The sequence below is a fragment of the Staurois parvus genome, unplaced genomic scaffold (genome assembly GCF_062004578.1).
Source record: "Staurois parvus isolate SC_StPar_1 unplaced genomic scaffold, SC_StPar_1.0 ptg000155l, whole genome shotgun sequence".
In the NCBI taxonomy this organism is placed as follows: Eukaryota; Metazoa; Chordata; class Amphibia; order Anura; family Ranidae; genus Staurois; species Staurois parvus.
The window spans coordinates 31479981-31506794 of NW_028317951.1; the positions used below are offsets into that span (position 1 = coordinate 31479981).

General features: G+C 40.8%; 1 protein-coding gene across 1 annotated transcript in view; it reads left to right on the top strand.

Moving 5' to 3' along the window:
• TMEM44 (transmembrane protein 44) overlaps positions 1 to 25866 on the top strand; it is a 72179-nt gene extending 46313 nt beyond the window's left edge. The window contains exons 9-10 of the mRNA XM_089675653.1: positions 909 to 1073; positions 24473 to 25866. Coding sequence (XP_089531779.1) covers positions 909 to 1073; positions 24473 to 24676 — 369 coding nt within the window. The 3' untranslated portion in view covers positions 24677 to 25866. The remainder of the gene's footprint in view (positions 1 to 908; positions 1074 to 24472) is intronic.
• Positions 25867 to 26814: the final 948 nt, after the last annotated feature.

The window sequence follows — 26814 nt, forward strand, 5'->3', positions numbered from 1 at the left end:
TATTGGGTTTTATTTGTAGCAATATGGCTGCTTGCCATTGGCTATAGATCAACTTTATGTGATACCGGAAAGATGGAAAACCAAGGTGTAGTTGCAGCAGATGATCTGCCATATGCAATTTCCTCTGACCACCATTCTGTTTAGTAATGTTTTGTGGAAAAAATAAATAATATAACTTTACAAACTATTGAAGATGTTCGTGCACCTTGAGCTTTTGTTGCTGCCCCCTTAGTATCATTTTCATTCTGCACCCCATTTCAGCCAAGTCTGGGGCCATTTTCCTCATGCCACACCTTGTTTCATAGTATATTGTTGTCAGTCCTCTCTCAAGTCCTCATGCTCACTGGACATTTTTACAGCTGCTGTTTTTGGCTTTTGGCATTTTTGTCTACAGCCAATAAACTCCCCAACATGTTATCCTATGTGTCCATGCACACATAAGCTTTAATCAGTGTTTTTTTGCAGGGGCGTTTTTTGGCTGGATTTCTAGAGGAGGTTTTTAGTTGTAAGAACGCTCTAACACTTGTAAACGTGGTAAAACACAGTAAAACATGTCAAACCGGTGTTTTTGATCATTTTTGTTAGCCAAAATGTTTGTTTGTTTTTCTTGGGTAAGCATGCTATCGCAGGAAAAAGCGGCTAAACACCAATGCAAAAATGCTGAAAAATGCAGAAAAACTTACCGCAACTTTATACAGCTAATGCTACTGGTGTTTTTAAAACACCCAGTGTGCACAAGGACTTATTGTTAGAGTCTGTTTCAGTTACCAGCCATGTGGTCAGACCTCACAGGAATTTAGTTCTTGAGTTTTTGTTTTTTAGTTTTTTTTCCTCAAATGTCTTATTGTACACCATGTCACTCACTCTGTATAAACAAACGTTTACCTTGAGCTTTCTTAAATATTTAGGAGGGGGTCGGAGCAGTGAGATTGCCAGGGGATGGCCAGACCAATCCTGGGACCATTCATAATAAGGATCCACTCTGTTATTTTGACTTGCCGGTGTATCCGCCTCGTATTATACACTCCTCCTCCAGCTCTTCTGACAGGTCATCAAACACAACTGATCTGGAGGTATGTGCTCCTTATCTGTCTTCCTTATAGAGTTGGCCAGAGCTCATCTAACCATGCTGAGATCAGTAATGCATATGTTGTTTGCTGTAATAATACTCATTGTAAGTATTGAGAGAGAAAATAAGTATATTTAAACCTCATATACATGATGAGCATATTGGATGAACGATAGTCTGCTTTCTGTAGCATGCTAGTCTCATATCGAAAATGAAGAAGTTACAAAAGTTACGAAAATTCTCATATGACAGAATACAACTTCGAAAGTGATGTAATGTATTGTTTTGTATCGTAATGTATTCTTTTGCTTCCAAGCATGCAGGGTCTTGGTCACACTTTTTTTTTTTTGTGAATACTGTACTGATTAACCCCTTCACGCCTAAGAGTAAAACAAATCTTAACACCTAAGCACAATTTGCAACTTTGACGTGTGTTAGTAAAACCGTACATATTATCACAACTACTTTTAACATCCAGGTGAATTATACCTTGTTTTTTTCAGGACAAAGTGGGCTTTCATTTGGTGGTAAATGGCAATGGATACCTCCTGATTATTATTTTTTATTATCAAAGGAAAAGTAGCACAAAATAGTAAAAAAATATTTTCTTGAATTTAGCTGTGTTTTTCTTGTTACTACCATAAGCTACCACCATCGATCGCAGCGATATCATATACAGGTGAAACTCGAAAAATTAGAATATCATGCAAAAGTTCATTTATTTCAGTAATGCAACTTAAAAGGTGAAACTAATATATCGGATAGACTCATTACATGCAAAGCAAGATAGTTCAAGCCGTGATTTGTCATAGTTGTGATGATTATGGCTTACAGCTCATGAAAACCCCAAATCCACAATCTCAGAAAATTAGAATATTGTGAAAAGGTGCAATATTCTCGGCTCAAAGTGTCCCACTCTAATCAGCTAATTAAGCCATAACACCTGCAAAGGGTTCCTGAGCCTTTAAATGGTCTCTCAGTCTGGTTCAGTAGGAATCACAATCATGGGAAAGACTGCTGACCTGACAGTTGTGCAGAAAACCATCATTGACACCCTCCATAAGGAGAGAAAGCCTCAAAAGGTAATTGCAAAAGAAACTGGATGTTCCCAAAGTGCTGTATCAAAGCACATTAATAGAAAGTTATGTGGAAGGGAAAAGTATGGAAGAAAAAGGTGCACAAGTAGCAGGGATGACCGCAGCCTGGAGAGGATTGTCAGGAAAAGGCCATTCAAAAGTGTTGGGGACTTTCACAAGGAGTGGACTGAGGCTGGAGTCAGTGCACCAAGAGCCACCACACACAGATGGATCCTGGACATGGGCTTCAAATGTCGTATTCCTCTTGTCAAGCCGCTCCTGAACAACAAACAACATCAGAAGCGTCTTACCTGGGCTAAAGAAAAACAGACCTGGTCTGTTGCTCAGTGGTCCAAAGTGCTCTTTTCTGATGAGAGCAAAGTTTGCATCTCATTTGGAAACCAAGGACCCAGAGTATGGAGGAAGAATGGAGAGGCACACATTGCAAGATGCTTGAAGTCCAGTGTGAAGTTTCCACAGTCTGTGTTGATTTGGGGAGCCATGTCATCTGCTGGTGTTGGTCCACTGTGCTTCATTAAGTCCAGGGTCAACGCAGCCGTCTACCAAGAGATTTTGGAGCACTTCATGCTTCCTTCCGCAGACGAGCTTTATGGGGATGCTGACTTCATTTTCCAGCAGGACTTGGCACCTGCCCACACTGCCAAAAGCACCAAAACCTAGTTCAATGACCTTGGGATTACTGTGCTTGATTGGCCAGCAAACTCGCCTGACCTGAAACCCATAGAGAAACTATGGGGCATTGCCAAGAGAAATATGAGAGACATGAGACCGAACAATGCAGAAGAGCTGTGTGTACTAGGCTTATGGATACTTGCACATGGAACTGATGTCTGAACATCAGTATTCTTGGGTGAAATTTCTTGTGTTTATTTGCATGCACACGCATACATGAGTAAAATAAATGATAGTTCCTAGAATGCAAATCACACCTCTTCAAATTAACATGTATGTGCGTAAAATACTGACTGGCAATGCAGATTTCTGTATATTTTTCTTGGTTATCTCTATGCAGCCTATGTTTATGCGCCTGTATGCCTGTGTGTACAGGAACATTAAAAACAATAGGCTGCATTTTCAGTAAAAAAATGCATGTATACCTAAAAAAAATTGATTCACAAACAAAACCGAGGAAAACAAGCTGCTCTGTGTGTTGTTTCTGTTCTGAGGAGATTAAAATCTGAGATTTTTGGGGCTTTTCAAAAATCTATAGATTTTAATTCAATAATTACACTGGTGGCCAGAGAGATCTGTGTTCAGTGCCTTTTAAAACTGATCTCCAGGGAAAACAAAAATTGCAGTAGGGCTGCCCTTGCACTGCATTTCATTTAGGACTGGGGTACCAGAAAAAGTACTTTTACTTGCCTGATACGCTGACAGCTGGCATTCTCCTCCACTCCCCCCATGCTCCAGTTTGTGGGCTGTTTCTGGGCATCCTCATATCCCGTACAGGGCTATGGGCCCTGTATTGTATTTGTGACATCAGAGATCCTTAGACCAGATTGTTGGGGAGACAACAGTAACTGGTCCAGGAGCCCGGATGGAACCCGTGAGAGCTGAGAATCAGATAAGTAAAAGTGCTTTTTGCATACCCTAAACCTAAATGAGTATTTAACCCTTGCAGTGTAATGGCAGCCCCACTGCAAGAAAGCATGTTTTAATGCTTGCAGTGGTAGCTGGCAAACATAATTACACTTCTGGTCAAAGGTCAGAGCAACTCGTCAATTTCATTGATGGTCAATGGAAAGTGATAATTACAGTGGTGATCATCAAATATTAATTATTATATAATTGATTAACAGAGATCGATAATTACACCGGTGTTCAGCAGAGATTGATTATTTCATAGATGGTCAACTGAAATTAACATGTGCATTGGTGGTTAGCAGAGATTAATAACTGCACTGGTGGTCAGAAAAGAATAATATTTACAATGGTGATCAGCAGAGACTAATCATTCCTTAGCAGATCAGCAGAAACTAATAATTTAATTGGTGGCCAGCAGAGATTAAAAAAATACATTGGTGGTCAGCAGAGGTTAATAATTATACACATGATCAGCAGAAACTGATAATTTTGTTAATGGTAGTGATTATCAGAGACTAAAAATTATATTAATAATCAGTAGAGATTGATTAAATTGGTGGTCCGCACTGATTACCATTTGTCCCCATTTTCCAGGGGCAGACCGTGTTTTTCCCTAGGAAATGGGTGTCACCAGAAAGTTCCTTGCCATAAGGCTGTGTAGTATAAACACTACACTGCATAGGCACGTTGGCCACCCCACAATTGCACTGCCAGACATTGTAGCTAGTTGTGCATGTTCAGCAATACTCAGTAGGTGGGCCGCCTTTCTTTTTTCTGGCTTTTGGCTTGGGGCGCCAGCAGCACCATTTTAGGGTGACTGAAGCACCTGCACCGTGTATTGTTTACATCGTACAGCCTTGGGGCAGGAAACATTCTAGGGAGTAAGAGTCAGACTACACTGGCAGGGACAAGGAGCCTGAGGACTGGAGCAATCCCTAGCCTGCTGGTGGTAGGTAAAGTGTCTACTTACATCTCTGCTCTCCTGGCATTACTTACACCTGGCTTCTGCTCTTCTAGCATTGCTTACACCTGACCTCTGCCCTCCTAACCTGATTCATACCTGACCTCTGCTCTCCTAACCTGATTCATACCAGACACCTGCTTTCTGTGTAATACTTACACCTGACCTGTGCTCTCCTAATGGACCTCTCCTTACACCTGACGGCTGCTCTCCATGTGTTACTTACATCTGTCCTTTGCTCTCCATTTATAACTTACACCTGAGCTTTGCTCTCCATGTATTGCTTACACCTGACGTCTGCTTTTCTAACGATACTTAAACCTGACCTCTGCTCTCCTGGCATCAGACACGTGACCTCTGCTCTTCTAGCATTACTTACACCTGACCTCTGCTCTTCTAGCATTACTTACACCTGACCTCTGCTCTTCTAGCATTACTTACACCTGACCTCTGCACTCCTAGTATTTCTTCTACTTTACCTCAGCTCTCCTGGCATTACTTACACCTGACCTCTGCACTCCTAGTATTACTTCTACTTTACCTCGGCTCTCCTGGCATTACTTACACCTGACCTCGGCACTCCTAGTATTACTTCTACTTTACCTCAGTTCTCCTGGCATTACTTACACTTAACTTCTGCACTCCTAGTATTACTTACACATGTCCCCTGCACTCTGTGCTTCCTGTTCTTGACCTCTGGAAGCTGTGTGTTACGCACTCCTGCACTTTTGACCCATAGCTGAGTAGGTTCAGGTTTTATGTAACCACACCCCTTTAAGCCCATCCCACTCTATCCACAGTTTGGCCACAGCAACAATTCACCATAGTACTGCATCATGTTTATACTTTTGCTGCATCCCCAGGCATGTCATTTAAAGGATTTTATGTGTTGTGCACTGATACATGACACCCATGGCAGTGCCAAGCTTCCCATGCCTTTTTTGACAGTAGATAGCTTATATCCCTAATTGTATTGCACCATGCTCCTACAATTTCCATCTTCCTTAGTGGCCGCTGCATAGCAAGTTGCCACTGATTGGCTCAAGTCCTCTTTTGCCAGGAGAGAAGGGGGAGCAAGCGGGGAATATCACACGGAGCCTGCTCTGCTCACACAGCAAGGAAGTGAGGGGTAAAAAGAACACAACCTGATCTGCTCATACAGCAGGGAAATGAGAGGTGAGAGGAACACAGCCTGCTCATACAGCAGGGAAGCAAGGGGTGAGAGCTGACTGTTGCACAAGACACAGAAGTCCCATCTCTGTCACTGCTCACTGCAGGAAGGGGAGAAGTGAGAGAGCCAGCAGAGCACCCACCCACACAATCTATACTTGAATGAAGATTAGTCGAAACCAGAGTGAGCAAATATAGAAATTGCCACCACCCAAGGGGAGTGCAGCGAGGGTCAACCAAAATAGAAATGATGGTCAGTGTCACCCGTAGAATCCAGAACACCTGGAGGTCACTGACTAGTCAAGTGCTTATAAGCTAGATGAGCAGTGGGAACTGATCCCTGTTGATCTTGCAGGCCACAAAATCTTTCAGGAGAGGAATACAGTTGAAAAGATCCAAATATCTCAAAGGGTATAACTGTTTGTGATAGAAAAGGAGGCTCCCCTGAGAAAGGAGAGTGAATGAATTTGCTTAAAGGAGCTGAAGGTTTTACTATGTGCTAATCAATAGTTGTAAACCCAAGAGAGTGTTACATTTTCAGACATTAGCATGATGTTTACATTCATCAAAGTAAAAATAACTAATTAGTCATGTAGTTGCTAGTTAATGTTTACATCATACATTTTTGGACGCTTATTTATAGCAAATCTATTCTATTTTATTCTATTTCTTGTGTGACTGCAGTTCCACTAGAGGTCGCATGTGCAGTTAAAAAATAAACGAGGTAGACCTTGTGAAAGTTTATTCACAGCAGACGTGATGTGAAGTTTTTTTAGCATTTTCCAAAGCAGGCAAAATGCATGTTCATGAGAAAATACGCTGTGTTCTGTAGGAATCTTTTTTTCACCAATGCACTTCAGTGCGTTGTGGTTGAAGAAAAGTTCTGAATACTGCATTTTGAGTCAGTAACCCTATCTATTGTCATGGATAGTTTCAGGTGTAGTAATATGTGACTTTATTAAGGCAGAACTCCACCCCCCTTTATTAAAAACAAAATCTGTTTTTTGTACTTACCACAAAATCTTTTTCTTGAAGTCCACTGAGGGACACAACAATGAGACCTGTGAGGCAGAACGATAGCTAAACAGCACCTCCAGTTTTTGCTGACACACAAAAAGGTAATCCTAAAAAGGACTGTTGAGTCTCTGAACTGTGAATACAGGTGTGTATGCAAGAATATGTAACCCACCACTCTGCAATCCACAGTAATTTGACACAATGTAACACTGTAGGGCAACTCACTCTTGGTACACAGACTGTCAGCGTTTCCTAAACTCCAACCCACACTGAAGAATAGCTATTGGGATCCCACCCTTTTATAGTGAGGGTCTGGCACATAACAAAGCCCCCATTACTGCCTCTTTTTAGTTAGCTGACCTAATTTCAAAGCCCAGGTAGTGCAATATGGTTACCAAGAATTCAATTGGACAAATTTCCATACACATTTACTGGTACTATGATTTTCAAACATGCTGAATCAGCCGCAAACCCATGGAAGCAGCAAACAAAAACCCTATTCCTACTTGTAACCAAAACATGTTTTTTTAGGCAAAAAAGTAACCTAGAGCATTCAATTGGGTGTCAGCTGACTTTGCCAATTCCAAATCCGAATGCTTACTGCAATTTGCACTTCACCTTTGCACTGTAGACTGTTATATTAAAAATGCCAGTATGTCCATACCATGCTCATATAAGCTTTGCTACTGGTTCTTCTTCATGTCAGTGTATCAAGTTCTTCCCTCGATCATCTACCTTTTCCACTACGGCTGTTATGTGGAAAAGTGAAAGAATAACACATCACCTGCTGCATTCGAAGTAATATAGAATACCCCAAGGTCCCCCACTCAGTGTTACAAAGTGTAATCCAGAGCTGTCCTCCATAGTACCTTTTCTTTGCCACAAAGACGTTTTCAGTCTTCGAGTTCTGGGCCCAGTGTCACTCAACCCGGCAGAATGAGCACATACTGTAAGACCAGGTCTATGTGTACTGTGCAGAGAGCACTATGGACTTCATCATCTCAGCATAGCTCTCTGTATCAGTGAGGACTGCCCAGTCCATAGAAGATATGAAGTGGACCCTGTGGCATTACATGACTAGTCTAAAGACTTAGAAACTGGTGAATTTTCAGTAAAAGCATAAAATACTGCCAGTGGAAGCTGGACATTAGGTGGTAAGTAAAGTCAATTTTTTTTGGATAGAGTGTGGAACATAAACTTTGGTAATAGAGGGCTTTTTTATTATCTCACTGCTGAGGAGAGCAACCCTTTCTATTTATCCTGTTGACCGTGAGAAAACGTTTTAAAGTTATTACTGAAAAGAAATAGAGAGAGATTTTAGTTTTAAAACTTTAATTTCCCCTTTTTCGCAAAAGACATATATTGTGGAGATGTAACCAGTGATAATCCACAAGGGGATATACAGTATATATGGAAACATGGAGTCAGGGGTGGACTGACAACTCATGGGGCCCCCGGGCAATAGTGGATCATGGGGCCCCTGTGTCTTTGCCCAAACTCAAAAAAGCCTATGAAAAAAGTACCAGGGGCATCTCATGGGGCCCCCTACTGACCCCGGGTCCTCGGGCAATGCCTGAATTTCCAAATGGTCAGTCCGCCCCTGCATGGAGTGTAAGCACAGTCAATGTTTTCCACACTGAATGTATTCATGAATGTGGCATCTAAAGTGCTATGTGTGTTCTTATGAAAAGACACAAAACATTATGACATCTTGATGGGAAATCTTGTGATATCAGTTCAAACACAAATGACAACTATACATAAGACAACAGAAATAAAATGATCTTTGTAGAAAGTTTAGCGTCATGTGTATCTACAAGTTTTTTGGGAAAACTGGGATGTTCTTTAGATGGATTATTTTCTAAAAAAAACCCATAAAAACCAAATGGGACTTTACTGGTACAGAAAGTGGACAACATCATATTGTTGTCACGATATAAAATGCTGTGATATATTGGGCCAAAATACTTTTTTATGGTAAATGTTTGGAAGAAACGTTTCAATAAACTTGTTTTATACAACAATATGATGATTCTGTACCAGTAAAGTCCCATTTGGTTTTTATGTTTTTTTATATGATAGATGAGGGATGAGGTAAGTTTTCAGTCTGATTTGTATAATAGATAGATTATTTATAAACATACAAAATGAGTTCATGCACACTCACAACACATTATATCTATTAGTGTTCATGCGCACAGGTTTGTGAAAATAAGCAGCACCTTTTCTGCCAGAATTTTGCACAAAAAACACCTATAATGTTACAATATCTATGTGTGTTTATGTGCATATGATGTTTGAGCGTAAATGCATTCTACTGGTCAGAATATTAACTTATTTTGGCCATTGGAATACATTTGAGCGCATGCATGTGCATTTATGCATGTTTAAATGCGTTTACGCTCAGTTTTTCTGCACAAAGGCTCCTCTGAGAATGTGCCTTTTGGTGTTGTTTTCTACCTGTAAAGGCTCCTCTTCAAATACTTCTGTAAAAGCCTATGTGTGCATGGCCACTTAACATAGAGGTGCTTTTACAGGCATAAGCCCTCTTGCACATGGGAGTACAAAAAAAGCTAGTTTTTACTGATCTGAGTATAGGTACATTGTTGTTTATGGAACAATGCACACAGCTGAGTAAAGGTCAGTAATACAGAAATGAGTACAGAGCTGGAAAACCAAAAATAGCAATTTGTACGTCTGACTGCAGTAATTTATGTTTCTACAAGAGTTTACATGTCTATATGCATATATACACTTGTATATTGCAGTACTGACAATGAAGAAGACTTTTATCCATGTATATGCATACGCGCACTTACAAGTCTTTATGTGAATTTGCGCAGCTTTTATGCAACATTTTACTCAGGATCTTTCTGTCAAGATCCGTAAAAAAAAAACAGTTACATCCTTTTTTTTGCATATCTCAGCAATGCAGCTGCATTGTATTCAAAGGAGACATGCACACAGGTGTGTAAACATGCACTGCATTCTGATCCATAACCAAAAATCTGCATCTGAGGGCATGTTTGTACACATATGTATACCGTTGAAAAGGGAACACGAAAATTTTTTGCACATTAAAAAAACAGATCTATTTACTGATCATTTAGGCAGAAACCTTTGTTCCTTGCCTAATAATTAGTAAAATTTTCATGGCCATGTTTCGGTCATGTGAGTGCTGAATAAGTGGTGTTTTTAAAGCTCCGTGTGCATGGGGCCTTATAGAGTTATGATATGAGAATCAGCTCAAGGGTTTTGTAATATTTTCAGTACTGGTTATAGGATATAGAAGGGTGCAGTTTTGGCAGACTATGAGCATGTAGAATCATATTCACATAGCAATAGTATGATACTGTGATAGATATATAGTATGTTAGGTTTTTAGTACAGTTGTTTTCTAAATGAGGAATTTAGCAGGCAACACAGGCTTATCTAAAATACAGGTCTGCAAAATTGAGGATCATAAATCCTTTTTTTTTTTAATTGCATGCTGATTTTATAGGGATTTGGGGTCCAAAAATGACATCAGATTGCTCCACCACGTACAGTTTTCTCAGAACGTGCATTGACATATTTATGTTGTAATATGTAACTAAATTAAATTAGTAATGACAAATTACCACATAAAACCTATTTTTTGGCTAGTTTTGAATATATTTATTTAAAAAACTATAAAACCTGGTTATTTACAGGTTATTTAAAGTTAGTCCTCTTTTCCTTCTCTAGTGAAGCTGCATCTGTTGCAGCATTCAGCAATAATTCCCCATCATATTAACATTCCACCAGCCTTGCTATCTCTTTTCCATCTCCTTAATGTCTTGGTGGAAATGTTCTCCCTATTCCTCACTTACTACACTTAGATTTTCTGGGAAAAACTCCAATTGTGCATTCAAAAAAATTCCTTTAACACTCATTGAGCTTGCAAAAGTTTTGAATATTTACAGCATGTTTTCAACGAGTGCATACTCTTCGTTCTTATTTTTGCCAAGGAACTTGGTAACCACTCTTTTGAAGGGACGCCAAGCCTCTTTTTTTCCACTTCGGTCATTGTAGACCATAATTTTTCATCTGACTGCATTCTTCCAATGTTCGGGCTGACAAAAATACCTTCTTTTATTTTGCTTTTGCTAAGTTTGATAACTTCTTGTAAAGGTATTTTAAAGCATTCTCCACTTTTTAATAATTAATACACTTTTTCATATATATGAAGAGGTGGCAGAAGTATTTTCTTTGGAAAACAAGATTTGTACACAAAATAGACATGCTTTCAGGTTTTAGAGTTCTTCTTTCCAATAATTTAAGGTTTCCACTAATCTTTCAGTCATGATCATAATATTTTATCTGTTTGAGAACTAATTCTAAATTTTCATAACTTTCTTTGAGATGTACCAAATAACCAAAAGGTACAGAGGCATACTTGTTCCCATAGTGGAAAAGAACAACTTTTAGACTTTTTTTTACAAGAATTGATGAAAAGTCTCCATTCATCTGCTTTGTACTCTATGCCAAATATCTGTATCAAACCATTAATATTACAACAGTAATTTAAATCCTCCTCCTGTAAAAAAAAGTATGTAGGTAAATTCCCTTTTCTCCTCTTCTAAACAATATTTTGATGTTCACACTGCTAACATTTTTTTTTATTTTATTCTGGAGCCTAAGAATTCAGCAGAATCTTTGGTAATACTAAATAATTTATTTCATATGGAGAGAAGGGTCTTAACTTCCTATGCCACACTGAAATTCTTTATGGACAGTATCTAATTCAAAATTACTTGGTGATCTTCCAAATGTCACTGTTTAAAGTAGAACTGGAATTTCTGGGCAGTGTGTAACACAAAAATCAATTCAAAATCACTGACAGAAATTTCACTGGATAATCAGTGTCTGCATTCAAGTCAAAGCTGACTAGTAATTGAATTCATGAATGTTATGGCTTGGTAACCCAGCATTCATAGTATGTTAGAAATTTGTAGTAATTTCTAGAATTCTGGTATGTTCTCAGGGGTAGGCAGGGAACACAGCTTCCTAAACTACAAAGAAGCTGTTAGGAAAAGAGTTACTGTTAAGGAAAAGTAAAATAAAAGAATATGTAAATGACTGCTAGCGGTATGACAATTTTATTGAGTTTTTTTAAACTCAAAGGTAGAATAAAAATAACTACAATATTGAAAACATTTTATCACCACAATCCTTACTTTAAAACTTAACTTATCCTCAAAATGAACTCAACAGCTGGAAAGGATAGTCCAGTTTTTATTGCTGTTTATGTAACTATTGAAGAGATTTTACCTAAATTTTACATTCAAACATTCTAAACAGGAAAAGAAAATGTCAATAAAAACCTTACAGGGGTCATAGCAGTTTCATTAACTCTAATATAAAATAACTAAAAAATATGTTTTAAAGGAGTAAAGCCAAAATATTTTTGTTTCTGTTTTGCTGTCTGTGTCCTGTTGTGGAGATTTCCCTTCACTTCCTGTTAACAGGAAGTGATTGGAAATCTCTTCTTTGATAGTTGTCACTTTCTGCCCAATATAACTGAACAGAGGCTCTCACCCCTCCCTACTCTATTTAAAACTAGATAACAAAAAGTTTGGGTTATGGAAACAATTAAACTCTTAGCACAATCCTTAAAATGAAACTTAAACACGTATCCTAGTCATTTAAACCTAATCTAACAATTAACATTAAAATGCCATCTAATCAAATCCTAAGCCGTAATGTACTCCCTCACAATGCAGACACTATCAGTGCTGATTACTTGTTTCCTAGGCTCACAGCATCAAAAATGGATAATACAGATCGCTTTCTTTAAGCTCTTCCTGCCGGAGGTACACATACAGTATATGCAGCCCTATATAAACAGTTTTCTTTGCCCTTTGTGCTCTCAGCACAGTTAATGGTGGGGACTGGAAAGCTCTTGATGCATCCTTGCAATCAGGAACTTTCCAATCATGTGACCGCTGTTACTGCCAATCACAGTGGTCACATGGTCAGAATGCCTCCCGGCATTTAGAACCTCTTAAAAGGTCAAGAGGCGGCAGCAAGAAGGGGTTAATAATACATGGGAACATTATTATATAATTTGTGACAGTTCTAGGCCCAGCCACAGTGTGAGGATAGGTAGAAGATGCACAGGATTTGCACTAATGCAGAATGTGAAATTCCAGATCCTTGTTTTGAGTGGAGAAGACTGGTCTATCGGTGTTCTCTGGGTTTTGTAATCTTGGATTGGGGCCTGGAGTTTGAAGGCTTCAAAGTGTCTTGGGTGGGTCGAAGCCTTCAAACTTGCTGGTCTTGCTGGAGACTTGCAGGCCATGTGAGTGCACAGGTGTGCATATTCATTATAAGCCAGAAGCTGGCTATTGCAAGTACTTTGCTTACTTTAAATTTTATTTAATAAAAGTGGGCTGTCAAGACTTTAAAAATCTACAGGTTCAAACTGACATGACTCTTTAAAAATTGCAATACCTCTGAGCTTAATCGGCTACATAGTTCAGTATTTTCCCACCAACCTATTGTGACAAATTATTATATGTGACAAATATGTGACAAATATTGTGCAAATTGTGACTTTTTTTATTACAAAGTAGAAAAATTAGTCTATCAAATTCTGTAATAAGGTATTTTATCCCCAAGTGGGTGGTATGTTTACTTATAATAATTAAGATGTGTGTCAAGTCAGAGAGACAATTAAGCTTTTCCTAGATGCCAGTGCCTTGAATCACCTAATGATTTCCTGTATCCTTTGGGGACCTGTACCAGAATTCCAAGGTCTGCCCACCTGGCAATTTTGGGATCTCCAAATGGCAAATATTCTTCTTACAGTAGTCAACATGTAACTGCTAGCAACTAACCAAATGTTTAAGATTAATTTAATTTAAGCTAAACACTATATAAATCGATAATACACAGTCAAATCCCACATATATCAACTATTTTTGCTTCTACAATAGTTGTGATTCTGTTCAGTCACTTTTTTGGTCACAAAGTTTACTGGTCTATGAAGAAGTAGTTCTGGTCCTGTAAACATGTTCCACCTATTAGATTGACATCAAAACTAACTACATTTTTTAAAATTTATTTTACTGTGTATGATTTACTTTTTAATGTATAAATAACTTCACTAAATTGTATTTAAGGTTCTATTTACCTGCCCACAAATCAGCTTTAAAGAGACTTTTTCTCCTGGGAAAAAAATTGCAGCAGCTTTAAAAAGTTTTCAGATATGTCTGAATTACAGGCCATTCTGACAATCAACATATCTGCATTATGCTGGAGCTTGCTGCTATGCCTCATTTCCTCACATTCCTATTGGCCCATCAATATGATGGTCTGCCTTACTGGCCAGTAGGAATGTGTAGGAGGCAGGAAGGTGTGACCAAGCTGCAACACTGAGTAAGTCGCAAAGCTTTCACTATCAGAATAGCCCGGCGTTCAGCTGTAAAACCTGCTGCACCTCTGTATAGGCAACTCCAGGCGTCATACCTGCAAATGGTTTTATTTATTTATTACAGGTATTTATATTGTTCCGCCAATTATGCAGCACTTTACATATTGTATATTCACATTAGTCTCTGCCACCAAGGAGCTTACAATGTAATCGCATACATACAAGCACACACATAATAGGGCAAATAAAGATAGGAGCCATTTAACATACTAGAATGTTTTTGGAGTGTAGGAGGAAACCAGTGTACCCAGAAGAAGCCCAGGCAAGCACAGGGAGAACATGGTCCTGGTTGGGATTTGAAATGAGGACCTCATTGCTGCAAGGCAAATGTACCAATCCACTGTGATTTAGATTTCTTTCTAGACACAGCATCTCCTAAACTTTAAAATCAATGTTGTAAGCACTGAAGAGACAAATGTTTCCGTTCAGATTCATTTTTTTAAATGCTGGCCATGACCTCTTTTAACATGTGAATGCATGTAATGATGATTACATAGTACAGCTTAGCATGTAATCAGGAGTGTAGCAAAATTTGTAATGGGGCCCCCCAGCCACCTCCCTACTCTTATTGATCTTAAAGCAGAATTAAACCACCACATAAAAGCACAATATAGCAGAAGAAGAGTTCCCTTCCAAAGCTGCGGTGTCAGCGCTCTTGGCTATAGCAGGCACTTCATTCTTTGCTTTTCCTTCTTAGTTCTTTACTCTTCAGCCACCTGATTGGCCACGCATCGATGAAGTCACTCCTGTTCATTGGAGTCACATCATTGTGGCATGGAGTGATTCCATAAATGCATGCCAAGCTCAGTTTACATTAGCGCTGACAGGTAAGGAGAAGCAGTTATGACAGAACAGAAGAGACCTATAGGGTCTCTTCTGTTAAAAAAACTTCCCTACATTTCAGAGTTTTTTTTTTGTTCCAATTTAACCGCTTTCCCACTGCCCTATAGCAGATATACTGCCACAGGGTGGCAGGGGTGCACAAAATCACGTATATATGTGATTTTACATTTCTTGGTGGGGGGCGGGCGCCCTACCCGCACCGCTATTCACGGGCTCGGATGTCAAGCACCAGGTCCCGGCTGGTGATTACTCACTGACACCCAGTGATCGAGGAGCATTACCGATAGGGGAAAGAACTGTATTGTTTACATACAATTCTCTCCCTCTGTCAGCTCCTGCACACTGCTTTGTATGGCTCTGCATAGCAGAGCCATGCAAAGCAGTGGGCTTACAGTATAAAGCGCACACACAGCTCACAATAAAACAGCACACAGCATACAGTTAACCCTTTTATTGCCCCACATGTTAACCCCTTCTGCCCAGTGTCATTAGTACAGTGTCAGTGCTCTTTATTAGCACTGATCACTATATTGGTGTCACTGGGGATGTCAGTGACACCAGATCAGTTCCCCCCCAGTGTCAGAATGCCCTCCACAGTCCCGCTGAACGAGCCTTACGTTGGATCAAGCATAAGTCGCTGATTGCCGCCATTACTATTAAAAATAAATCCCAGTATATATACTGCCATTTGTAAATGCTATAACTTTCACGTAAACCAATTTACACGTGTTGGGATTTTTTTTTTAGCAAAGATATGTAGCAGAATACATTTTGGCCTAAATTTATGATGAAATTAGATTTTTAAAATATTTTTCACTGGACATGTTTAATAGCAAAAAGTCAAAAATATTTTTCTCTCAAAATTGTCTGCCTTTTTTTTTTTCTTCAGCGCAAAAAATAAAAAACGCACAGGTGATCAAATACCACCAAACAAACCCCAATTTGTGGGAAAAAAAGGACGTAAAATTAATTTGGGTGCAGTGTAGCACGACTGCACAATTTTCAGTAAAAGTAAAGCAGCGCCGTAACGCAAAAATGGCCTGGTCAGGAGGGGGTAAATCCTCTGAAGGGCAAGTGGTTAACATAACCTGTGTTTAAATCAAGGGGCCGTGCATTGGAGCCAACTAATTTTGTACTTGTTATTGCCTTATGTTTGGGCCCTATTAGGCCGGCCCACCCAGCTTTCTTCCCCAGGGGGATTTATCCTCTGCTCCCGGCTTGGCCATGCTCAGGACCTGACCTGTTTGGGTCTGGGCCCCTGCGTGGGTTTGCCTGTGACCGGGGTTGCTGCTCCCACACAGTGTTCATGATGGTTGCTCCTGGGCTTCACCCAGTTGCTACCAGGGTTCTTGGGAAACGGTGGCCGGGTTAGTGGGGGCGGCTTGGGCCGATAGTTCCCTCGGGTTCTGGGGTGGGAGGTTAGCTCGAGTGCGCCCTTTTTTGCTACCACGCTGATGGTCTTGCTGGGGTACTGGGGCAGGGAACCATTTGGGCGGAGTTGGTAAGGCTTCGCTGTGTCTGGTGGTCATCTCCCCAGAGGGGGTTGGGTCCCTACACCTTATCGGTTTCCAGCGGGAGGGCTTCCATGGATGTGTCCCACTTCCTGGGGGACTTCTATTTCTACTGACGGGGGATTCGGCTATGCTATTGACCGGTTCCCGGTTTATGTTTGCTGCCTTTTGCCCCCTGGGAAGCTATATTATTGATGAATCCATTTGCAGCCATGTGTTCGGTGGTGGAGCCACCCCAAATTGGTGTCCTTGGAGTGTAGGATGCATTTCACCATAGATGTGATATGGTTATGCCAATGTACATGCTCTTCGTGTTTCTTTGTCTCTTATCTTTTCTTATCTTCTTCTCTTTCCTGGTCTTTCTGTTCCTATTTTCTGCAGGGTTTCAGGACGCCATGGACGGGCTGTCCTTGAGAATGGAAATTGTTGGCCGACCTATGTCTTTTCTGCTGAGCGGCTTACACCTGTCCCGCCATGGCTTTACCCCCTTTGAAAGTACACTCACAAAATATCCAAGGTTTAATTCGTCTCAGAACCTGCGGGAAACAAGGTTTTCCCAGTCCTCTGCCCCACGGTATCTTTCATCTCATTATCCCACTTTCTACATGGCCTCGGCTCCTGAGACATGGCGGGGTGTTCTGATAGCTTTCAAACGCAATCTCCCCTTCACTTGTGTCTGGTCTGGAATATTGCGGACCCCACGGGTAGGTATCTGCTACTGCAGGGCACCCTTTGGGATCAGGAGGTCACCTTTGTCTCCTATTATGCCCCTAATCGCTTAGAGCATACATTTTTCTTGCACCTTTGTTCTATAATCTCCCGACACTCTAAGGGCCTTCTTCTTCTTTTAGGGGATTCAAATGTTACCCTAGATTCCGCTCTAGATCGGTGCTGTGCTCGGGGGGGCGGCCTTTTATAATGATTTGGTGCAGGAGGAACGTATGCGCTCCCACCTGCAGTCGGCAAAGCCGGTGGATGTTTGGAGAGAACTTCACCCTACTGGGCGTGACTTCCCGTTCTATTCCAATCCCCATGATAGTTTTTGTAGAGTTGACCACATATTCATGTTAGCGTAACAGCTTCCTTTAGTCAGGCGGATCTCAATCCCTTCCTCGCCCTGGTCAGATCATAATCCTCTGGTTCTACTTCTTGCACTCTCGGGTACGGCACGGCACCCTTTTCATTGGCATATTAATGAGTCTTTATTGACCACCTAGGTCTCATGTCAGCGAATTGAATCTTTCATATGGACATATTTTGTGAACGATTCAGGATCTGTTTCTTCGGCAGTGCCTCTGTGGGAGGCGCATAAAGCTACGGTGCAAGGCCACATTATACAGATGGCTGCGGCTCAAGAGCGGGAGCGGGAGTATCACCTTTTAGACCTTCATTCTCTTCTGGCCTCGGCAGGTGCTTGTTGGAAGTTGCACCCGTCCACGGTCCATAAATGTGTGTGAGACACCTTGGCTGCAAAACTGGACTTACTCGCTTCTTCAAAGGCTGAACGAGCCTTACGTTGGATCAAGCATAAGTTTTATACTTGTGCTAATAAGCCAAGTCCGCTGTTGGCTAGGAAACTCAGTTTTGTGGGGAAACCCTATAAGCCGGTTCAGTTGCGGCTCCATGGGGGGGTTGTACTTCAAATCCCCAGCAGATTCTCGCACTTTGCATACTTCCTTTTGCATCTGTACGCCAAACCAGATCCCTTCCCTGTAGCTCAGGAGGAAGCATTCCTTCAGGATTTACGGCTCCCTGGATTGTCTGATGCGTGGGTAGCCCTTAATGCCGGTGTTTCTGTATTAGAAGTACTTCAAGCTATCAAATCCTTATGGTCCTCCACGGCCCCGGGTCCTGACAGCTTTTCTGGCCCCTACTACAAGAAATTTGCAGCCCTGTTGGTAACCCTTCTTAGCTAGTTACTTCAATGAATTACGACAGGGCTCTTTGCCCTCTTTGAGCTCACATCTCAATGACTTCTAAGACAATGGAGGATGTGCAGGAACAGCAAGCCTTTCGGCCCATCTCACTTCTTATTGAGGATCTGAAGATATTGGGCAAGATTCTCAGTCTTCGGGTCAACAAATATTTACGTAACCTGGTCCATAGGGACCAAGTAGATTTTACCCTGGGAGGTAGGCAGGCGACAATGTTTGTAAGGTGGTTCACCTCCTACACCTTTTGCAGCAGCGGAAACTGCTGGGATTCTTATTGTCTTTGGACATATATAAAGCTTTCGATTCCTTATCCTGGCAATACCTGCGGTTCGTGTTGTCCCCTTGGAGCTTCAGGGATTCTCTCCTTTCTTGGATTCAGAACCTTGTATTCTTCGGCTTCAGTTAAGTATACAGGATAGTTCTCGGATCCCTTTCCCATTTGGCGAGGGACGAGACAGGGATGTCCCTTGTCTCCGGCGTTCTTTGTCTGGGCGCTTGAGCCATTGGCTTTGGGGACGATGCCCTCTTGACCCTCACTAATCCATTGAAGACACTCCCAAACTTGCAACAGGTTCTTGTGCGTTTCTCCTTGATTACAGGTCTTTGTATAAATTTGGATATGACTGCTCTCACTGTCACCTTGGCCTCAGATTTGGTTTCACGCCTACAGTCCCATTTTCCCTACAAATGAGCTTCCTCTTTGCTTGAATGCTTGGCCAATCACCTGACCCCCACCTATGGCTCTTTGTTTGCTGCAAACTATTTCCCATTGCTTCGCTCCGTGTCCTCGCTTATGCGCGCTTGGCAATTCCCGCTTTTGTCTTGGATAGGATGAGTTATTTCAGTGAAAATGACCATCCTACCAAAATTATTATATTATTTTCACACCCTCCCAGTGCGGGTTCCTTCTTATTTTCTCCAGCTGATCCAGCCGAGGATTATGCAATTCATCTGGGCTGACCCAGAGTCTCCAGAAATACGCTTTTTGTTCATAGGCTTCAGGGAGGCCTGGGGGTGCCTAATGTGGCTAAGTATTATCAGGCGAGCCAGATTGCCCCACTGTCTATGTTGCATGCTTCCTCTGATGTTCCTCTCTGGGCTCTTTTGGAGCTACCGAATTGTGCCCCTATTGCGATGTCGACGCTTCTATGGCTACCCTCTGGCTTAGGCTGGCCATACACTATACAATTTTCTTTAAAAAATTGCTTTAGATTTGCCAAAAACCATATAATAGGAGGTCAAACCTAAACAACACTTTCAATTGTATCCAATTAAGCGGGCCCTTGCACTACATAGTTGAAGGTAAATCTAAAGAAAATAGGACAGAAAATTGTATAGTGTATGGCCAGCCTTACACCCGACGACGAGTCCTATTTCGCTCCATGGCCTGCACGTATGGGACTCGGGTCGTTCCTCTAGTGATTTTATGTCACCCTTTCTACCTCTGCTCCCAATTACTAACAATCCTCTTTTCCCACCCGGTTTGGATCAACCTGGGGCGTTTTCTTGGTGAATGAATCACGGGTCAATGGATTTTCGCAGGTGTGACACTTCTTGACTTCTCGGTCTTTCCCCACCTGGAATTCTCTTCGGGAATCACGGGATGTTCCCCAGGCAGAATTTTTCCGATATCTTCAATTGCGGCATTAGCTGACGTTGCTACGTGGCACCTCCGCATTCCCATATCAGAAATCAGTCTTTGAACAGCTTTGCCAACAGCGTCCTGGCGCCCCGGGTCTTGTGTCCCTACTCTATGCATCTTTGAATAGGCACTCAACGAGTACTACCCTATCGTATGTTGCCCAATGGGAGCGCGATTTGGGGGTGGTCGTGATTTGGAGGACTGGAATAAGGTCTGGTTGTTTATAACTAAATGTTCTTTCAACACAAATACGCTGCAGGCAGCATGCAAAGTATTGTGCTGTTGGTATTGGGTCCCGGCACGTATAGCTCAGGCGAACCCTACCTATAGTGATATAGCTGCTTTTGGGGTTGTGGCCATCGTGGGGATGTGTTACATATATGGTGGTCATGCTCAAGATTGATTCGGTTTTGGTCTTGTCTATTTGGCCTTCTCTATACATTGTTTCATCTCTCCATATGCCGGGACGCTCAGTATGCTCTGCTTCATTGTCCCATACTGGGCCTGTTGGCTCACAAGCAGAAGTTGGCTTCATATTTGTTCTTGTCTTGCTTAATGAACAGATGTTGAATATCCGCAATGACTCCCAGTGCAAATTTTAAAAAATCTGGGAGCCGTGGTTGTCATATGCTTTTCCCACGCTCCCCCCGGCTAGCCTGAGTCTAGGTTGTTGCTTGATACTGGCGTTCCCGGATCCCTGATGTTGGCCTTGTCTTCTTCCTTATAATCTCTTCTTTCCTTTTTTGTTTTTGTCTGGTCTTTTTTTTTTTTTTTTGTGTGGCAGTAGAGATATGCCTTTGGTTCGCTTCATTGTTGGAGTTACTCCACTGCAGTTTTTTGTGTTGTCTGTGCCATTGATAACCCCTGCATGGGCGGGCCTTTTGATTATGTCCTCCTTTGTTTAAAATGTTTAAAAATAATAAAAACAATTGAAATACAATATGCTCTAAGCCACTTCCAGCTCCAGACCACATAACAGTGGGCTGCTATGGCTATTGTTACACCTCTGCATGTAATGGGTTTTGATGGCTATAAATAGATAGCTGTACCTCCTTTATGTAGGCAAGAATCTTGCACTGCCATTGTCCAAATAGTAAGTACAGTACAGAGATGGGAATGTTCTCTGAACAATTGTTCCACCCACAATCAAGAAAAGTTGATTTGTAGTTACTGCATGTTCTTAAACAACAAAGGATTTCCAGTTAGCAGATTTTTGTTCCTAAAGGTAAGTTTGTAATCGTTTGCTACCCATGGAAAAGTTTGTCTATCTATGGCTAGCATTTAAAGTGGAACTCCACATTAAGGATTGCACCTTTGGGGAATGGGTACCCAAATTTGACTAGTACCCACTCCCACTTCTGCTGCAATTGGAAGCAAAAGTTGTCCCCCCCCCCCCCATAGTCTTCTGGGACTTGTGACAGGCCCCGGAAGACTACAGGACCATTCACAAAGTGCAGAGCTTCTCGCGCATGCGTAGTGGGCACCTGGCTGTGAAGCTGCAAGCTGTCACAACCGGGTGCTCACACTGAAGATGCAATGGGGACACAGGACAGCCGGATTGGAGAAGTGGGGGAGGGGGTACCCGAATTTGACAGGTACCTGCTCCCACTTCCATTGCGATCACCTAGGCGATTGGAAGCAGAAGTTGTCCTCCCCCTTCCCTCCCTGTAGTCTTCTGGGACATGTGACATGTCCCAGAAGCCTACAGGACCATTTACAAAGTGCAGTGCTACTCACGCATGTGCATTGGGCACTCTACTGTAAAGCCGCAAGCTATCACAAACGAGTGCCCACACTGAAGATTTCGGTACAGAGGACACAGGACGGCCGCTCCACAGAGCTCCAAGTTAAGGATTAGAGGAGCGGGGGGTACCTTAATTTGACAGGTACCTGCTCCCACTTCCATTGCGATCGCCTAGGCGATCGGAAGCGGAAGTTGTCCTCCCCCTTCCCTCCCCATAGTCTTCTGGGACATGTGACAGGTCCCAGAAGCCTACAGGACCATTCACAAAGCGCAGCACTACTCGAGCATGTGCATTGGGCACCCTACTATGAAGCCACAAGCTGTTACAGCTGAGTGCCCACACCGTGGATGCTGGCTCCGGGAACACAGGATGGCCAGTGAACACGGCTACGGCGAGGACACTGCTGGATCAAGGGACAGGTGAATGTCTGTTTTTTAAAAGTCAGCAACTACGGTTTTTTTGTAGCTGCTAACTTTTATTTTTTTTTTCATCTTGACTGGTACTCCACTTTAAGGAATGCACATAAAACAGATGCACTTAGAGGTCATAGAGTATGAAAAAAATTACACGTGAAAAATATGGGCTGCATTTATTTTTTTATACCCTGACTATTTAAAATCAGTCTAGTGCTTCCCAAAGACATGATCTGGCCAGTATAGCTGTCAGTTTGACAGTCACTAACTAGTCTTCCATCAGTGGTAGCAATTATTCTCCTGTCACATAGGCATTTGCTCTGTATTGCAGTCATTTCAGTTTTGCTCCATTTACACAAGATCTTCGATCACTGCGATCTAATCCTACATTTATATCTAAAAATCCACTTACATTCTCTGTCAGGTGAACTGACTGTTTCTGAAGAGTTCATAGAGTAAATTGGCATTGAGCTGTGTATCCTTACATTTTTATGTAAAAGTGATCTCCAACTATGCATTATCTCTTTTCGTAATATTGATCTCTTTGGTGCAAGTTGTATGGTCAACATAGTAGACGTATTACCTTATGTTTATTTTTGCACAAACTCATGTAACACACGAACCATGATGCTTTCTTTGAGATCATATGTAGAATAAATGTTAGCAATACACTATAAGTCTGCCCTTTGCTCCATAAATACATTGTGAAATGGAAAACCAAGCCGCAGACCAGTCACCCATCTCAATTATTTCATGCTACTGATTCACTAAAACCATCAATTTCCACGGTCCAAATGCTTGCATGCTCTGAAAGAATTAATCGTATTGAAAGTCCCCAGAGAGAATCTTCTTGGGAAAGTGAAGTGAAGCTGAGGGTTCTGATATGTTTACGCCTGGGGAAATACTTTGTGGGAAATGTATGAAGATTTGCCCAACATTTACCCTCAACTCCTTGTATATCCCTTTATGGAAACTTTCCATTTATAAACGTCTTATATGACTGGTGACCTAGTCTGAAATGTTATGAAACTAAATGTATGTAGGTAGAACTTTATAAAAGATTATAATTTGAGATTAAACCTACACTTACCATCTCAGTTCATGAATTTCTACATGAAGACATTGTTTATCATATTTTAGTGTTCATCATAAAGGATGGCTTAAAAGGAAATTATAGTTTATTCATTTTTTAAGATCTACATGTAAAACAGACTTGCTTCATTTAAAAACATTGTCAATGTGTTGTTTTGTTTTAAAGACACACAATTTAGTGTAAGATTTGTATTTATAAAAGTACAGTGTGGCAGCCATATTGCTCATTATTTGCCTGTATCATGGCATGCAATGGTTGTGCTTTGGCCAACTCATTGAAAACAAGAAAATGTCCTTTCTGAATTGTTCATACCTTATTTCAACAGTTGGTAAGCCAGGAAGAACAAATATTGCAGTGGCTAATCTATTTTACCTACGGTACCCAATCAACAAATCTCTACATGTAATACAATTTTTAAAAAAATGATAGCAAGCATGTGAAACTACTTTAACCAAAAAAGCTAATCCTTGCAAACATAATCCAAAATATGTGCTCAGTGAAGGCTCATTTTACTTTTCCTTTAAACCACTATTGAAATGTTTCATTATTTTTATCATATTTTTGGAATATCGATATAATGAAAATATATTCATGAAATTATATTTTTAACTATCTTTTTTGTAAAGTTTTTTTGTTTTTTTTTTTAACGTTTTATATGCATACTGTCTGAAAGAAAACATACTTTTGCAAGAAGCTGCCAATGAGACATTACATTTTTTTATTTTTGGTAAATGATTTAGTTTTTATGTAATTATTTCATTATATTATTTACTAAAATATATAAATATTTTAATATATGGGAATTATGCATTTCATTATTTGAAAATCAGTAATGTGAATTCTTAGCGTGTTAGTAAAAAGAATGTACGATCTGTAAAAATTTGTACAAGCATTTCAAGTCTCCTAATACACATGCTGATACTTTTCTTTTTTGCAGTGGGACTTTGAAGATTTAGATCAAAACTGGAATGTGGATGCTTCAAGTATCCAGCCAAGTGACAGCTCTGTTCTAAATGCTGCAAGTTGTAATTCTGAAAGCCAGTGTCCATCTACTCTCTGGCCAAGATACAAAAACTTTGAAATCAATGATGGCAAAAAGAAAGCACAACCGACAGACATGGCAAAGACGGAGCAGTGGTGAAAACAGAGCATACTATTTTAACTTGTCAATGGGCTTGAAAAAGATTTATTGGATGTAAAGACAGTGAAGGTTGTACTGCATTCATACAGGTTTTGAAGCCCATGTCAGTTTCTACATTAACGTCTGCCTCATATATAAATGATCACCTGCTAAACATTGTGCTTGCACTACAGTCAGATGAAAAAAATGCTGCAAGGGTCTGTGGCTATCAGAATGGTCACTGCTTATTCACAAGCCTCTAGCTTGTTAATTATCACATGGCCACACTCAGTCCTGCCCACTGCTTTCTAGATTGACAGCAGCTCCTATGTTACTGAAATCCCCCCACTGTGAGCTGCAGTGACTGGGAGGAGGAGTGTGTGAGACACAAATGAAGGAGGATTTGGCTCAATCAGTGAAGGTAAAGGATGTTTACTTTATGGGGCTTGTGCTACACATAGTAACTGTATTTGGGACTTGTTTTGACTGTTATACAGGAGCCTTAAATTAGTATTAAACCCCCAACTATTTTTTTATTTAAACACATTGAGCATAGTTACCATAGTTACATAGTTAGTCTGGCTGAAACAAAGACAAAAGTCCATCCAGTTCAACCATAGAAAAAAAAGTTATAAAACTATACTCACAGTTGATCCAGAGGAAGACAAATAGAATAAACATTCCTCTCTAAACTATTTGTTAACATTCTTACACCAGAATTTGGAGTTTACAACTTTCAATACAGCTGCCAGCTCCTGATCTGTCAGGGTTGGCTTTCTGAACTTCCATTTTTTATTTACAGAATAGAGTTAACAGTGGGCAGTGCAGTCTTCAGTCAGTCTTTTAGCTTGGAGGGAGAGGGAGGGGGAGAGGGGAGGAGACGAGTTCCATGGCATCCTAAGCTTTGCGGCTGTGTATTTCTATTGATGAACACAGCATAGGGAGTCATAACTAGAGTCCTTGTATGCAAGGGTGACTCCATAGGATGCTACAAGAGAGAGAAGTCACGCTGAAACAGGATAAAGAAAAGATAAAGGCTCTTCATACTCAGTAAGTGATTAAGTAAACTGCTGAAAGTGCTTAAAAAAACAGAGAGTTTAATATGACTTTAAGTTGTATTTAAACATGATTAAAGTTATTTTGTTACAACCAGTTTCTTTTACCCTATTACATCAAATCTCAAAGCTTCAAATTAAACATTCTCTTACTAACATGCATCTAGTTATTCTGTAGTATATAACATAAACAGGATAGGAAAAATTATGTTGAAGATCATGTGAAACTTATCTTAAGTGCTAAGTCCAAATAAAGGGCTAAGTCCAAAGCTGTGAGTGACGGATTCAATGATCTGCTAGGCTCTAATATCTCTCACTCCCCCTAAGGTCAAGAGCTCCACACTAACGTTCCCAGCTCAGCTCCTATGAAGCCAAGCAATGAAGTCACACTCCTTTTACTTCATTCCTACATATAAAAAATAAACAAAATATCCAGCAGTGAGAGTAAGACACCCTAAAAGGGAGCTATAGTTTGGTAAAGCTGGTCACTCAGGTGCAGTGGTATTACTGTTGGAATTCAACCTGCTGTCATCTCCTAATATTAGATTTAAGTGGACTGGCCCCCCAATAGAACTATGAATACCAGTGAGCTATGTAAGTAGAAAAATTGAGAAACTGACCTGTGTAGGTTTGGCATGTAGCCTCTTTCTGTGCTAGACATGTTCAACAAAATAAGTACAATTCCGGTTTTAGTTATGGGATAACTGGCAAGAAAGTTAGCCATGTGCGTAAAAGATTCTGTCTGATATAACCCTGGCATTTAATTATCATGTGTTTTGATAAAACCATTACCATTTCAAACTTGGTGGAAAGTTGTTCACCTTAAAGGATAAGTTCACCTTTTAGACCGAAATAATAAATGCACTTTTTTTTGCAGGTAAAAAAATGTGAAATTATTATTTTTGTCTATAGGAGCCTGGAAAGCATTGCACCAGCAATCAGAGGATCGCTGGTGCCATGCAGGTCTCCTGCAGACCTCTCAGTATTTCTGCTAACCATACGGGATGTACAGTCAAGCAGATATTCTGAGAGGAAGCTTCAATTAACTACCTCGGAGCTCCACAGCACCTTGGTAGTTCATTGAAAACTACGAGCTGACAGCTG